This window comes from Falco peregrinus, chromosome 7, assembly GCF_023634155.1.
Source record: "Falco peregrinus isolate bFalPer1 chromosome 7, bFalPer1.pri, whole genome shotgun sequence".
In the NCBI taxonomy this organism is placed as follows: Eukaryota; Metazoa; Chordata; class Aves; order Falconiformes; family Falconidae; genus Falco; species Falco peregrinus.
This window is the reverse complement of record NC_073727.1, coordinates 2929061-2944932: the sequence shown is the minus strand read 5'-3', so window position 1 is coordinate 2944932 and position 15872 is coordinate 2929061. Positions and strand designations below refer to the sequence as shown.

The 15872-nt window shown below is 55.2% G+C and overlaps 1 protein-coding gene across 7 annotated transcripts; it reads right to left on the bottom strand.

Moving 5' to 3' along the window:
• Window positions 1-478: 478 nt before the first annotated feature.
• CEP68 (centrosomal protein 68) lies at window positions 479-11365 on the bottom strand. Of its 7 annotated transcripts, none has more exons than XM_055810865.1 (7): window positions 11337-11365; window positions 6635-7045; window positions 4776-6200; window positions 3342-3464; window positions 3028-3124; window positions 2027-2181; window positions 479-951 (listed from the first exon to the last, which is right to left on the bottom strand). In XM_055810865.1, the coding sequence occupies exons 2-7, from the start codon at window positions 6998-7000 to the stop codon at window positions 901-903; spliced, it is 2217 nt and encodes a 738-aa protein (XP_055666840.1). In that variant the 5' UTR covers window positions 7001-7045; window positions 11337-11365; the 3' UTR covers window positions 479-900. The 7 variants fall into 7 exon arrangements, with proteins under 7 accessions (XP_055666840.1, XP_055666841.1, XP_055666842.1 ...); XM_055810866.1 differs by having other exon boundaries at window positions 11333-11364; XM_055810867.1 differs by lacking the exon at window positions 11337-11365 and having other exon boundaries at window positions 4776-5376; window positions 5665-6200; window positions 6635-11163.
• Between the last annotated feature and the right edge of the window lie 4507 nt (window positions 11366-15872).

The window sequence follows — 15872 nt, the reverse complement described above, 5'->3', positions numbered from 1 at the left end:
AGTACCAATATTCTGTGGTTGGCTGGAACTTTTTGGCCACTTACCTCATTAAGTTGCTTCAGAGATGCCCTTTTCGGTTGCAGAAGGGGCCTGGAAAGCCTCTGTAAATGTTTTTTTGTGAGCAGCGATGAGCTGCGGTGGCTGCAGGAGGGGTGGGTGAGGCGCGGCTCTTCCCCCAGGGAAACCAGCACTAGCAGCTACCGCAGGTAACAGAGTAACAGGTAACACAGCTTGTACAGGACCTGCATCCTCCCCGAGTACTCACCTCTTTGTTATTTTATTGAGATTCATGCAGCACACCGGCTCTCTTGTGTTTATGCATAAGAAAACCAAAAGTTAAACAGGCTGTGCTTCAGCAGGGAATGGTAATTATAAACAAAAGAGTTCAGTTTGCTCCCAAGAACCAGGAGGAGTTTCTATTTCTTGGCTTCTAGCACCTATTTTTGAAGAGCATAAACAAAACATGAGAACACGGCTATTAAAATCACACGGCTTTACTTAGAAGTGAGTTGCACGGCACACTATGGATTACTCAGTTAAAAAAAACAGTGTGTTCCAGACGTTCTGCTAACACATGGAACAGGCCACTTCAATAAAAAAAAATAAAAAAAAAAAGAAAAGCTACTCTGAAAAACAAACCCCCCCCCCCCCAAAAAAAAAAAGGCCAGCTGTACTGTCCTTGCTCTGGGAACATCCCGATGGAGCCAGCACTAGTAGCTTGGGCATCCCAGCAGCCAAAGAACGGCGGTACTGCTCGCCTTTCTCAAGCCACGGTTCAAAAGAACAACAAACCACGGTGCACTCAGCCCAGGCTGGCTGACGCTGAACACACAGTGGTCGTACGGGTTTTTGGCATCTCTGCAAGAGGAGGGAGAGGTGCTTCTGTGCTGGCTGCAATTCTCAGCCGTCCCGAGGCTGGCTGGCACAGCCCAGGTCTGATCGAGGCGGCACCTGAAATCAAACGGATTAAGTGAGGTTGCTGCTGCGCTTTGGCTGCCGGCCAGCAAAGGAAGAAACCCCCCCGCCACACTTAAACCACCTCCACATGTGCTCGATAAGCTATAGCACGTAGCTATGTATATTTAGCAATTAAAAAACCCCCAACAACCTACTTTTAAGATACTATTGTTCTCCTCTTAAAGCGCTGAGAAGAGCATTTCCCCTTCGCAACCCCCAATGCGAAGGCGTGCGGTGGAGGGGGCGGCGGGGAAATCAACAGGCTGAGCTGATGGGGGCAGGAGGGGACTGGGATGGGGCCGCGGGTATCCTGCAGTTCCTAAATCCCTGCGCTTCCTGCTCGGGAGCCGTAAAGAGCCTTCCTGCCTCTCCGGACCCAGCGCCTTCCCCAACACCCGTGACCATGATTTTACAGTGATTTTACAGTGATTCCCATCACGGCACGCTGCCCTCCACCACCACGCACCGCTGCTGCCCCCTCCAGCCCTTCACCTCCCACTCCTGCCGTGCCCTCCCGAAACTTCTGTCTCTGCAGTTTTATTTGAAGGAAAATGGTCGAGAAATGAGCAAACACGTTCCCTAGCCTCCCTCTTAACCCTGAATTCACTTGCTTCCCTTTCCCACCATTACGTGGCAAACAGAACGTTTCTGAGAAAATAAAAAGCCAAAAACCTACCCCTTCCTCGTGCTCCTTCTGCTGTCCCGAGTGATTTGGGTGCAGCAGCTGCCTGTGCTGCCTTGCTGCCATCCCCCCCCCCCCCCCCCCCCCCGCCGTGACTGACGGGGACCTGCCTGCCGGCCCCCTCCCAGGAGCTGCCATCGCTCTCCTCACGCTCTTGGGTTTCATCAGCTGGTTCACCGACACACTGCGCTGCCCCTGACACATTTAAGGGTGATGGGGCATCCATTTTGAGGTTGCCCTTGCTTTCTTTTCCATGGAGGCTTTCCAAACACCAGATTAAAATAATGGTAAAGCCTGATGTATAGCATTTGCTTAATTTGTTTATCTTCCTATGCTTCCCTCCCTTTCCCCCTGTCGTGGAAAGGCTGGTTTGCCCCCACCACTTACGCACGGAGCAGCCGTCTGCTGCACCCCCTTGTCCCCCAGCCCGTCCTCGCCCTGCACGGGACCCACGGCAGCTAGGACGGACTCGTACAAGCGCTCCGCGTGGGTTTCTAGCTCTTCTGACTGTTTCGCAATCAATCCCAGCGTGTCTTTCAGAGCTGGAAAACAAAAACGCATGAGCGGAGGTGGTAGTAATGAGACAATTCAATGTCCGTAAGAGCAGTAAGAGTCCCACTCCCCTGGGCAGACCTTTGAAGGAAATCAAGTGTTAGAAATCAGTAAGCTGATCTTCGCCCCATCGCCAAGTGGCGCCGCAGGGTTTGGAGGGGGTGAGAAGCCACCTAGGAGGCTCCAGGTTAAGAGTGAGGGTACAGAAATAGGGGCTCCTAAAGGAAACCGCTGGGACTGCGTAAGAAAGCCGACCTGCGAGGCAGCACTCGCCCACTAAAGCTGCTCTGGTGACCGCAGGCACAGCCTGCCCTTCAGCAATCCCCTGTGCGGGATGCACCAAGTCACCCGAGCGGCTGCTCCGTGTGCCGTGCCACCAGCCAGGCGGGGCTGTCCCCCCAGACTGGCTCCTGACACCTGCCTGGGATGCACCGAGCGCAAACAAGGGGCAAAAATCACCCCGCTGCTGCCCTGGACGAGAGCAGCTCCTTCCAGCTGCAGGCCGACAGCGTCCCACAGCCCAGTGGCAGCTGGCCACGCTGCGGTTAAGGTAAAAACCTGAGGGACCCATAGAAGGCAGAACACGTCCATCACCAGGATGGGCGGCACGGCACAAGCGTGGTGCAGCTGAAGCCGCTCCGGAGTTATCGCTTCAAACCTCCAGGTCCCCGGGCAGCAACGCGGGTGTGAACCCCTTTACACTCCCAGACAGCTGCTGGATGGCAGACTCTGCCCACCGCCTCCCCACCCTCCCACACGTGGGGCCAGGGATTTCGGGGGGCAGATGCGCCACCGGCTGTGTCTGCAACCAGCCCCGCTCAAGCGTTCCTTCTCACCTGGCGAATTCGATGCCATGCAGCTGAGGAGAGCTTCTCCCCTCTCCAGCACGCTCTCTGTCAGGCTCTGGTGGTCGGCCACATCTTTCCTGAACTCCTGGGAAGGAAAGGAGAAGAGGAGCGCTGCTTAGGAGGGTTTTTGGAAGAGACGCACCTGCGGCAGGTTGCCTGGGGAGCAGTTTCCCCCAGGCAGGTTCCCGGTGCTCCCGAATTCAGCTTTGCACACCCGGTGCACCCGCCAGGATTGTGCCGGGGTGCCCTGCTGTGCACTGCTCGCTGCCCCAGCGGGGAGAAAAGCCGGCGGTGGGACCTACCAAGTAGCGATGCAGCGATGCCTTCACGCTCTCCGCATCCGGCGAGGGTGGTACCCAGCTGTCGGTGATGTCCGCCACATTGTACAGCCAATGAATGAGCTCTTCCAGCTGACAGCAAAACATCTACTTAAAAGTATAACAAAAGGGGTTACTGATCGATTTCTGCAACGAAGACAAGGCAGGGCCAGGAATAGGTGACGGGTTCTGGAAAGCACCTGCTCCCGGCCCCTCTCCTGCACACCCACCCCCACACAAACATCCCTAAGCTTGGGAAACCAAGAGTTAACAGAAAAAGAAAAAAAGGCAAAAAACAACTTAAGCCCCTAAACACCCCCCAGACCCACTGAGGGTCACCATGAAATGGCTGCTGCGGGGAGGTGTTGGGCGCCAGCAGCAGCCAGGCTGAAGGAAGGGCTTTGCCTCCACCACCTGCCAGCCGAAGAGACACCCCTCTCCTCCTGGAGCCGGGCAGTTAATTAGCAGCTGCTTTTCCCCAAGGGTTTGTCTCGTTCAATTAAGCGCTTTCATTTATTTTTAAAGCGTCTTGGTAACGGATTATTTTTGTAAGATGCTGCACGAAACCCAGGGGCCTCCGCTCTCACCAAGCCCAGGCTCCAGCCCTGCGCCTGCTCCTCAGTCAGGGCTTTGCTCTAAAGCTGAGCTGCTTCTCCCGGGCACCGCGATTTGGGGCGAGAGATACACTCCGATGCTGACAGTAGATAAGACCCTTTTAAATCAGCAGCATTATTCCCACGCAAGAGGGGGGGACGAGCTGCGCTGGTGTTTGCAGCTCTGTGCACGGTAAGAATCGCTCCCTTGCAAACAGCGCAGCATTACTTCCAAATTCAGCCCAGGGCTGGGGCGGGGAAGAAGGCAGAGGCGAAGGCAGGGAGCACAGCACCAGTGGCAGGATGGCCATGAGGCATCACTTGGCCAGAAAATAAAAATCCACAAAATAATCAGGACATTCTTCAGAGAAGCCCCACCCATTCTACCCAGCCTTACTACCCCCGAAGCAGGACCCAGCCTGGGGAAGACAAGCGAGCCCGGGCTGAAGGGCAAGTCCAGCCCCACCACGTCACCCAGTCGGAGCTACGGGGCAGGCAGCAAACCCTGGGTTTCACACTTGTCCGGCCCCAGCTGCAGCTCCTGCCTCTTCCCCGGGGCAGCAGGATGGGTGCGCTGGGGGAAGCCAAATGCCACGTTTCCACCGAGCCCCAGCCCTGCAACGCTGAGCCCAGGAAAAGCAAGATGGGCTCTTGCTCCATCAGAAAAAATTATCTGCACAGGTGAGCCCCCCTGTGTAAACTGCTACCAGCTGCCAGGCACCAAACACCATGCAGGAGGGGAAGCCTTAACTAAGCGTGCCATAAATACAGGCACATTTTAGGTGAGGTCTTCCCGTAATAAACATTCTTTCTGGTCTCAGCCTACCTTCACGCACTGGGCAAGGGACTCGCTCTGCTGGCTCTTCTTGGGAGGCCCCTTGACCCGCGGTTCATCTAGGTACGGCCCATCCAGCGCATCCCTGAGGCCGGTTGACAGGTGAAGCCCCGGCAGAGGACCTCTATGGATCCAGCCACACGATTCAGTGTTTTCCCAGCTGGGCTTCTGAGAGCTGCAGGGGTGCCACAGCCCAGCATAACCCTCAATATTCCCTCTTTCGTCCTTGCCACCCGCCTCTCTGAAAGGAGCCAACTTGGGCGAAAGGGGCTGCCTGCCATCGCTGTGACGCGGAAGGTTACGGCGGTCGTGCCCCGGCGTCCTTATACTTAAGGAAAGACTGGACAAAAACTGAGCCAGCCTTTCCAGCTCCCGCAGTCTCGGAGGCAGGGAGAGAAATTCTTCATCGCCCTCCCACTCCTTCCTCAGGGGGAGCACTCCTGTTGTAGGTAAAAACCTGCTAGTGCTTTTCGCCTGCCCTCTGTAGTTCGGGAAGGGACTCCCTGCGGCACGCCAGCTTCTCCCGTCTGCAGCAGGGCGGGCAGATGAGCCTGGTCCAGCTGACTCTGCCATGACATCCTCAGCAAAACCCCTGGCAGGGTGAGAGGAAGCACTCTTTGCGAAGGATGCTTCTGCAGCAGGTAGAGGTTCGTAGCACAATCCAGCTCCCGAGCGGCCTCTTTTTCCAGGCCCCAGGGCAGAGCACCTCTCTGCAGAGGCCAGGAGCCCCCAACATCCATCTTCTCCACTTCCCCCAGCCCGCCCACCTCGGCTGTAGATGCTGGCGGATCTCGACGTGCCCTCAGGGGAAACAGAAAAGCTGTCCAAACCTATTCCTGAGTCATGGGAAAAAGGCTCTGGCATCTTTCCCAGCTTGTACCTTGGCTTCAGTGGATAAGCATAATCCAGCAAGTCCTCGTACTCTTTATTGGGGTTCCAGTGGGGCGAGCGGCGGTCCGGAGACGGGGGTAAGGAATCCGGTATGGCACATGCCCAGTAATCGGCTTGGTAGGGTGACACCTCCCTGATGCGCAGAAGGCTGAAGGGCCTGGGCACCCGCGGTGCTCTGCCCGCTGCCGCAACCCCCCGCCAGCACAGGTCCCGGGCGGCCGCGGGAGAAGGCAGGTCCGTGCCGGCCAGCCAGCGGCGGGGTGGCCCTTCGGAGGGGCTGTTTCCTTCTGAAGACAGAGTGGAGAAGCTCGACGCGGAGCGGCTGCGCAGGGCGCTCTCAGGGCTGGGGGGGGTCTGGGGCCGCAGGAGCTCCGGGGTGGAGGAAAATGGGGATTGAGCTCCCGGCCTTCGGCTCTGCCGGCTGGCAAGGGCGTCGTGGCAGCTGCCGGCGAGGATGCTCTCCTCGGCAGAGCTGCGCCGGCGGGGAGGGCCAGGCGCTGGCTCCCAACGGCTCGGAGCCTTCACCTGCTCAAGGACAGCGGGAAAAAGGAAAGGGAGAGCGTGACGCATGAAAGGAAGCACAGCATCCAGCCCCAGCGTGAGGAGAGGCTGGAAGGGGAACCCTGCTCTGCCTGCGGGGCGGCACGCGCTGCCCGGAGCCCAGCACGGGGCTTGGGTTCAGGGAAAGGCATCCTGAGGGCCTGGGAAGCTGCTCGAGTCACTTGGTGGCAAGAGGCACTTATTTCAGCAGCCCCGTCCCGAGTGACTTCCCAGCTCCGCGGTGGCAATACGGGAACGGAGACCGGCCGTTGGGCTCCAGCGCCACAGCCCTGCCCCACGGCACGGCCTAGCCCGGGGGTGGGCGCTCCGGCCTCTGCCAGGACAGCCCAGGCACACACGTCCCCACCTCACCTGCCCCCCTGGCGATGCTGCAACACCTGCACGTACAGCCCTCTCACCTGCTGCTCTTCTGAGGAGAGGCACTGGTGACTACCACGATGAGGCACATCCCCGCCATCAGCACCTCCGCACACCAACGTCCCTGCCTCCGAGAGGCTTGCTCTCGCTCTGGGAAATCGGGATGCGGATGCTGAAGACACTTCTTGGCAGTAGCTTGAGCCTCCCTGGGTAACACCAGCGCCCAAGTGACTGCGTCTGCTCATTGCCACCTTCTCTGTCCCTTGCGAGCAGGGCTTGGCTTCTTCTGTCCCTAAAAGCCAGCACAGGCTGTCCGTCTCCCCCTCCGCGCAGTCCCACCTGCCATCACCCTCGGCCTTCCCGCTCAGGGAGGCTTCAGAAAGCGATTTTCCCATATCCACGGCCATCGGGGCAGAACTTCTTCCACAAGATGATGACAAGCCTCGGGCTCTCTGAAATACACAGGGCACAGTAGTGGCAACTCGCCAGCCCCCCTCGCCTCCACACCAAGTAAAGAAACTGGGTATGTCTAATAACAAGGAGATTAAGCATGTTCTGGGCCAGATCCCACAAACCATAAAGCTGCATCTCGGTGCGTCAAGTGGGACAAGAGGAAAGAGCAAACTTCCTCGTCCCAGCAGCATTTGCTGGTTCTGAGGACATGACACACAGGGAAAATCTAATTAAAGCTCCGACCAGACTGAGACCAAACCTGTGCTTTACACCTTGCCGGCATGGTGCAACCGTCTCCTGAATTAATGCCCAGTCTCAGTTTGTGCGCCATGAGGCTACTGGGCCCAAATGAGCCATCATTAACTGGGACATAAAGCACCTATTAGCGTGGCTGAGCCCTGAGGGCCGCTGGGGTGGAGACTTGAGAGTTTTTAAGAGACAAACTCAAAACCCTGCAATGGAAGCCACCCAGAAGTGAGAATCACATATAAAAAAAAAAAAATCAGAGGGGGAGGTAGGAGGTTGTAAACCCCAAACTCGGCGCTTAGCTCTGCAGTTTCCACCTTAATTAATGAAATTAACTCTTTGAGCAAGTATTTCCATTAATTAATTTCACAACCAATGACACATTTTCAAGCGTGCTGTACAGCCAAGCTCACTGCATCTTGCTGCAAAACCTTCTAATATGAGATACTGTTCTCGAAGCCTGAGCCCCAGGTGCTCCACACATGGAGATGCTCCACCACCCTGGTCCTGCTGCCCACGCTGGGCTCGAGTGAGGAGCTGCACAGGACAATCGATGAGCCAAATCAAGGAGAGCCAATACAGCAGACCGAGGACCTTATTTTGTGAACACCAGGCAGAGTCAAGCACCTCTGCCTGCGTTCGCCAAGCCGGCAGGGCTCAGAAATACTCTCAACATAAATGACATCTCGTGGGCTCCCCACAGAGCATCACAAATGGTGCTGCCAACCCTCAGCCACAGGTGGGCATCCTCGGAGCCCCAGCGATACCAAAGCCTCTTCCAGCAACTCCAGCCTGAAACAGAGCGGAGAACATCGGCAGAGCGGCTCTGCCAGTACTCACCCAGCTAGTGCCGGGCTAGCGCTGGGGAGGCCAGCCAAGGGAGCAGCAACAGCAAATGCAAAAAGAAATTTAAAAAAAAAAAAAGAAAAAAGGAGGAAAGAAAGTATTCCCAAACAATACTTGGAAGTGGGAAACAAGTTGATACTCACACCCTCCGTCAGCTCTTTTGTGGTGATCTGGTTTTATGACCCACCCCTCCGGAGAGTGGCATTTTCCCACGGCAGAGCCCGTGCAGGCGAACAAAGCGCGGTGGGCGCTGCCGGGTTTCCAGGGGAGCCCCAAGGGCCAGCACAAGCCATGGCAGGAACCGCAGCTGCCTCCCCCTCCCCGGGGGCTGGCAGCCCCGGCCACTGCTGAGCAGCTATATTCAGCGCGGCGGCAGCTGCCGAGGGGGCGAGTGAAGCCTGAGCCCCCCAGCCCTCCGGCCAGCCCCGTCCCTCTGCCCACACCTGGACTCACCCACCCGACCGCTTGAGTCGCTCCCAAATACAACCCCCCACACATCATGTTATCCTAAACCAGATGGCATTGCTTTTTCCTCCAAAAAAAGTTTCTATATCCAAACAAAAAGGCATGGTAATTGCAATAAAGGTAATTGATAAACCTTTCCCTGCTGAATTCCTTACGTATTATACAACATATCGTTTAAATGTATGTAAGCATGTAAATTTTGTTTAACAGAAGGCAGATTTCTGATGCTAACAGAGTATCCCAAAGCACTCACAGTCCTTGCATTTCCTGGGCCCTTTCTTCACAAACCTGTCACATCGATTTTTAAGGTCTCCCGACCCCCAGCAGGCAGCCCCCCGTCACCTGCCGGCCTTCACCGACTCCCATCTGGCCCTTCTGAATTAGTTCTGCGTGGACAGTTGGACAAGCAAGTATTAGCAAATCAAATAGCCAAATCCAACTTACAGGTGCTTTAAATGCCCAGAAAATCCCAAGATGTATCTATTTACCGGCTCTGAAAGCCAGGGCCTCGACTCGCAGGTCGGATTCCTCCTCTTCCAACAAAAACCTTAAAAGCAAAAAGCCAGCGGGGTGACGTATCGCAAGGTACCACGTATTAAATTCCAGGATCCATTTCAGACTCCAAAAGTCTGCTTCACATTCACCATTTTGGGTACTTTGCTCCACGATGAGCAACCAGCAGAGGGACATCACTAATTATCGTCACATGAACGGGTGTCCCAGTAGCTCTGCTCCCCGCCCCCTGCATCTACCGGCAGCGCTGGACATGCAAAAACCATCCCATCAATACAGATCTTAACAGAGGGGAGGGCACCAGGCACGCATAGCTTAGGGCATAAATGTCCCATCCCAACAATCGGTTCTTGTTGGGGAGTGATTTTAAAAAATATGTAAAAGAAAGAAAAGCTTAACAAGGCAGACTCTATAGAGTTTTAAACGGAACGTGCAGTAATTAACTGTCGACCTCGGCACCTCCTTACTCTCAAGGGGATGCCGTATTGCATTCAAAGTGATGCTGAATATCAGTACCCCCATCAGATTTAGTGGCTTGAGTCACGTGTCGGTCAGCCCAGTAAAAACAACTATAAAAGCCACATGTAAGCTTGGCCTTAAATCTAAAAAAGTGTGTTAAGCAACATTTTACAAAATAATTACAGGTCACAACCCATCTGTTATTTTTGTAACTGTGTGCAGGAGCGCAGCAGTTGAACTGTTCTGAACTTTCAAGACTTATCTGTTGATCTTAGGGACGCAGCATGCAGTCATATACATTTCTATGATGATATCAGGCTTCAAAAAATGTACTGATTCACATGTTCATTAAGTCTCCAGAAGCTAATTGGAAGCTAAAGAGAAACCAGGAAACCTGCCAATACACACAAGTGGGAGTAAATCTGCTTCTTTCAGAATCTGTAAGAATATGCAAAGGGACTCTGGAGACTTCACTGCATTTTTAAAGGTCTCTTAATTCAGGCAGCTAACTGCAATTAATTTCAGGGGGGGCTGGACACTAACTGCACCTGGCTGCACAGTGGATGGGGAAGTCACACACACACCCCCCCCCCCGTAGGCAGAACCACCAGGTAAAAAGTGCTATTTCAGGACAAAGCGACAATGCTAACGCCACTAAGCACCAGCTCCCAGCGCCAGCAGCCAGACAACAAGGTTTCTCACCATTTTCCAAGAAAACCAGAAAAAAGCAGAGGTCAGGTTGCCAGCAGCGGTGACGCAGCAGGACCAGCCCTCACGGTGGGCAGGAGCAAGGCCTGATCCTCGGACCGGACTGGCAGGGCGCTGGGGAGGGAGGGATGCACCACCCCAGCTTCAGGCACATGGAGAACTCCCACCGGCCTTAAAACCACGGGAAAACCGCCCCAAGTCCCGGCTGCACCCGGGCCTGCCATCGCCTCACCAGTGACGGCGGCACAGAAACCCTACCCGCCACTGGGGCTGAAGGTAACAGGTGAAGGGGGACAGTTTCATCCATCCGGAGAGGGGCCGGTCCCGCGGAAACTCTCGGGAAAAGCGATCCCTGAGCTTTGTCAGCCTGTCCCAAGCCAGCTGCCGGCCCAGCAGCCTGTCCCCACCAGTGACACCCACCGCCTGGGCACCCTGCGGCCTGTCCCCACCAGTGACACCCACTGCCTGGGCACCCCGCGGCCCGCAGGGGTGGCGGGGCTGCTCCCGCCCCCACCGTCCCGGCTCGGTTTTGCTGAGGGGGGCGGTTGTTGTTTTGGGGACCCCCCCCTTCCCCGCCCGCGCCTCTCAGGCCTGCGGGGTCGGAGTTCTGGGAGTGTTTTGCTTCGTTCCTGGCACGCTTTCTGCCCAAAAAGCCTTTCCGCAGCTGAAAAACCCGGCTGGTTAACCCATATAAAATAAAATAAATATTAAAAATAACATACAATTAGTTTTTTTAAAAAGGGAAACAAGCCGGGGGGGCACCGCACCCTGCGGCTGCCCTGAGCTGCGGGGGGCACGGCTACAGCGCGCCGCGGGTAACGGGACGGGCTCCAAAGGGAAAGAAAGTCGCTCGCTGTCCCGCTGCCCCCTCCCGGCCCGGCCGCCCCCCGCAGCCCCCGATGGCCCCCGGCCCGGCCCAGCCCAGCCCAGCCCAGCCCAGCCCAGCCCAGCCGGCCCACGCCCGCCCGCCCGCCCACCCCCCAGCAGCCCCCAGCCCCCCGCAGCCCCCCGCAGCCCCCGGCCCCACCGCGCCCAGGCCGGGCCCTCACCTACCGAGCGGCGGCCGCGCCGCCCCGCCCCCGCCCCGCGTCTCAGCCAATGGCAACGGGGCTTGCGACGTCAATAAGAGCGCCCTTGCGCCTCGGCAGCCAATAGGAGCGTGCCGCTGGGCCTCGCCGCGCGGCGTGGACGGCTCCGGGGCTGGGCGGGGAGAGGCTGCTCTGGCCCCGCCCCCGGCCCGCCCCCGGCCCCGGCTTGGCCTCAGCGCCGCTCGGCCCGGCCCCACTCCCGGCCCCGCTCCCGGCCCCGCTCCCGCTCCCGGCCCGCAAAGTAGCCGCCTGCCGGTGGGTCCTGGGACAGCCCCCCGGGCGCGGCGGGCGCTGCCGTTGCCGGAGCAGGGCCCCCCCCAGCGCTCTGGTGGGGCCTGGGGCGGCCCGAGGGTGCGTTACCCCACACACCGCCGTGCCGGGCCAGGCCGCACCTTACCGTGCGGTTCCTGGGGTGGGAAACCACCGGGAAAAGGACGGTGCCTGTAACGGAGAAGGGATTTTAAGGCCCCTCCAGCCGCAGGAGGGCCGGGGGCACGGGCTGGATGCCCAGTGCGGGGTCTGGGTCGGGGCCAGGCCAGCAGCGTGCCCAGGGGCTGGCTGCCGGCTGCCCGCCGTGCCCTCCGGCCGTGCCCTCCGGCCATGCCCGCTGCTCTGGCTGTGCCCTCCGGCCGTGCCCTCCGGCCCCTCCGGCCGTGCCTGCCATGCCCTCCAGCCGTGCCCTCTGGCCTTGCCCTCCAGCTGCTTTCGGGGCAGATTCTCCTGCCGTGCCCTCAGGCAGGTGGCTCTGGGCTTTGTACCTGGCCAGGCGCTTCTTCGGTGGACGGGGTAGCCGTATCGATGTGTGCCCTTGTCCCGTGAAACATCCACGCCTTTCTCCTTGCTTCTGTCCATAGGCTGATTCTGGTTTTTATCTGCTCCTGGACTTTATTTCTCCCATGATTTCCTAGAGGTCAGTCACTTGATAAAGCACTCGATGAAGGACATCACTGTCAGCTTTAGGCCGTGAAGGACCAAAGAGACACCTCGGATTTGCTCAGTAGTCTGGCGGCAGCTGAGGGGAACAACACGGGTATCCCAAGCCCCTGGCTAGTGCTTCGGTCCGCTGGCCACGTAGCCCTGCAGCGTGCTCCAGCTCTGCCACCCTGTGTGTCATGGTCCAGATTCCCAGCTGCCATCATCTGGGTTTGTTCTGCTGACCTCGATGGAACCAGGTCATCCTGCACGCATCCATGCTGGATGATTTGCTTTTTTTTCTCCAAGAGAAACAGTGGGAATATTTTTTTCAGGCCTGCTGCAAAAAAGCAGAGCTGTAATGCCCCAGCATAACGCGGTACAGCACTGTCAGAACTCAGCCAAGACAAAACCCGCATCAGCTCTGTTCCTGCGTAATATTTCTATATTCAGGGTATCCTTGACGAATGTTACAGCAGGTCTTCTGGAGGGCTGCACATCCCCTGCCTTGGATGCACGCTTTTGAGAGCCGGCTTTTTGTTGGAATTCACACAGGCAAAGCTCTTGTGAAATAAAAGTCCTTTAAAATGTTGTTTATTGCTCATTCTCCGGGCAGCCGGTTGCCTGCCAGTAGAGGCCGAGCTGATTTCAGGCCAGTCAAAAGGCTGAAGCAAACACTGACGGGTCATGATTCATATCCAGGCTCGGCTGTTTTTAGCTGATTTAAATTTCTTGCCAGCTGCCAGGCATTGTTCTCGGAGCTGAATAGCGCTGGGCTGCGGCCTCAGCCCCGGCAGGAAAGGTTCGCGTCCTGTTCCGCCTCCGATCAAACAAGTGCCAGGATGTCTGCAAGAACAGCCAGAGCACCACAGAATCTTTCCCCTCTCCTTAGGCTCATGCTGAGAGGGTGTCTATATTTTTTGTCTATATTGTCTATATTCTATATACAAAGAATATATTTGTATATTTGTATATGTTCTATATACAAAGGGGGGGAATAAACTGGTGGTCTAAAGGAGTGATTATTTTAAAAATTCAGGGAAACTATACCAATTTTCTTCCGCTAAGATCTGGCCCTCTGTTAGGAACTTTGCTGAAGAGAAACTAGCTTATTTGATCTATAATACAGGGTCAAACCCAGCCAAATTCACTCAAGGCTGGCAAAGACTAACATGGATATTTTCTTGCTGATTTGAGACCTCGGGATTCTTTGATACTGGTGTTTTTCAGCAAGAAAGTTCTCCAGCAAAGACAAATGATTTCACCGCATCTGTGGATGCGATAATTCAGCAGTAATCTCCTTATCTATGAGGTGAAGTAGAGCTTGCTTATGATAGTCAGATTTGAAAGCGGTACATTTCTAGTATATGAGAAGACGGGATAGGAAGACTCCATTTTCTTCAAAAACTTCTGCCTTCTTGGTGGGAATATCCATGTTTCTGTGCAGAGCTGTATCTGTTGGGAGCAGCAGCTGTATGTAATCCAGGATTTTAATAAGCCCGTAACTGATGATGTGCTGTAATTCAGAGTTTTCAGCACATCTATTTGTAATTTTTTTCTACCTTGAATGCTCTCACACTACAAGCCAGTTAACGCTCTGCGATGAAACCCGAGGCCTGGATGTGTACCATATGCTCTTGCAAGAGCGTTTGCACCATCTTCAGCGTCAAATTTCAGTCTCACAGCACAAACGTTTGGGATGGATAAGATGTCGGCAAATGCAGGGCTTGGACCTGACCTATTTGTTCCCAGAGCATTGCTAGCAATATTCACAGAGTACTGCAGTGACAGGGAAAACCGCGTGTAATCATTTTGCCATCTTTTGGCCAGCACTACAGCATTATCTATGGGGAGGATTTGCCTGCATTTGGGAAATTATTCCATTTTTGATGCAGTGCCTCAGACAGCCAGAGAGGTAGTATTACATGTAAGCCGTTAGCACACCTGCCCATCTTCCAGTGCTACCGTCGAGGTGGGAAGGAGCTGCCACAAGCCTTCCTTGCTTCTGTTGGCTACCTCAAAGCGATTGGCATTATTCCTCTCCCATGCTAAAGCTGCTCAGACACTGATTTATAACAATACCTATGTTGTAACCCGACAGTGCTGCATTCCTTGCTCCTTAAGGATGGGTGGGCTGGCACGCTCTCTCACTGTGGTTCTGAGCAAGAGCTATCTTCGTACAAACTGCTCAGGACTGTTCGCTGCGCACTCGCTCTGCCTAACTCCTCTCTGAAAGGTGCTTGCAGGGAGAGGTCCTTCTCTTCTTGAGGCTAACAACCCTTTTCTTTCCTCTGGAGGTCAGGATTTCCACGTCTTGGACCGTTCCCCTTGTTCTTCTCTTGCTTCTCGCTCTTTGGGCCACCTTTCTTTGAAGCTCAGCACCTAAACCTGGTCCAAAACTCCAGCATGGGCTGGGCTGTGATTAGGCAAAACCAGTATGGTAGTCCAGGCTGCATTCCTGCTTACACACCCTGGTATAGTATCTGCGCACAGCACAGGGCATTGACTCATGCTTCTGACTGCCCATAACGTCCTGCTCCTGCTCCTTAATTGACTGTTTCCCGCCAGTATTAGTGCAGTGTAATTACTCTCATCTAGATTAATTCTTTGCAGCCTCTGTTTCCCAGACCCCTGACTCAGATTTTCCTGTGTTGCTATGAACTTCAGCCCTGTGCTTTCCCATGCTCCCAGACCTTCTCCTCCAGGTAGGACCTGCAGATTTTAGCTATTCCAACATTTGTGCCATTAATCCACTAATGGTCCCAGATGTACCGTCAGCCCCTGAGGAGTCCACTCGTTCAGCTGAACAGTTGCTCTAGACACGTCTAAATCAGCAGGTGCAAACTCAGCCATGTTGCTTTAGCTTCTTTATAAAAAGTCATGAGAAGACTCATTGAAAACCTGCAAACTTCCCCTCTTTAGGTCATCACAGCTACTACTACACCATTACTAAATATTTCCTAAAAGAGGGAGCTACTTCTTTTTCTTTCTGATTTTGGAGAAGCACTTTAAAAGAGTGTTGAGGAATACTGCACTGAAACTGTCTGGAATTAACTGCTTAGCATTAGTAGCTAAATTTGCTGAAGGCTTAGGCCACAAGCTGTGAACTTTCACCCAGATATGTAGAACTTTTACCTAATTCCGCGAAAGAGGGCCTCGAGAGCCGCTTCGAGCTGGAAGCTAAGAAAACAAGGAGGGCTGCTACGCTCATCAGCAGAAGCTGTGACCTCAGAGGTAGAAAAGCGGCTCGCCCCAAGGCAGCGAGGGGACCCGGTGAGCAACAGGAAGACCCCAGACCCTGATATTACTACCGGTCAGAGCTGTCACAGGAGGGGTGAGGAATTTAGATTGTAAAGGTGTAATTGCCCAGGAATTTCTTTGTTCGGGGTCCCTCTGCGGAGGCAGCCAGCTTGAGCTGTTTGTTTCTACTGCGGTTCCACTCAAATAAATTCCCTTATCGGACTTGGAGCCTGAGATCCTGCTATGGGATGCCCCGGGTGGGGAAGCTGCTTTAACGTACGCACACCCAAGGCAGCTGACACATGAAACCTGTAAGGCAGGATTGATGAAGAACAGAGGGAAGACTAGA

What these genes read in the sequence shown, in the direction of transcription:
- CEP68 (XM_027779822.2), bottom strand. Translation starts at nt 7,237, where the DNA reads ATGCTGCTGGGACGAGGAAGTTTGCTCTTTCCTCTTGTCCCACTTGAC. An exon ending in CCCTTGCCCAGTGCGTGAAG is followed by an intron (nt 3,465 to 4,775) that starts GTAGGCTGAGAC and finishes ACTTTTAAGTAG; the next exon opens with ATGTTTTGCTGTCAGCTGGA. An exon ending in AGCAGACGGCTGCTCCGTGC is followed by an intron (nt 952 to 2,026) that starts GTAAGTGGTGGG and finishes GTTTGATTTCAG; the next exon opens with GTGCCGCCTCGATCAGACCT.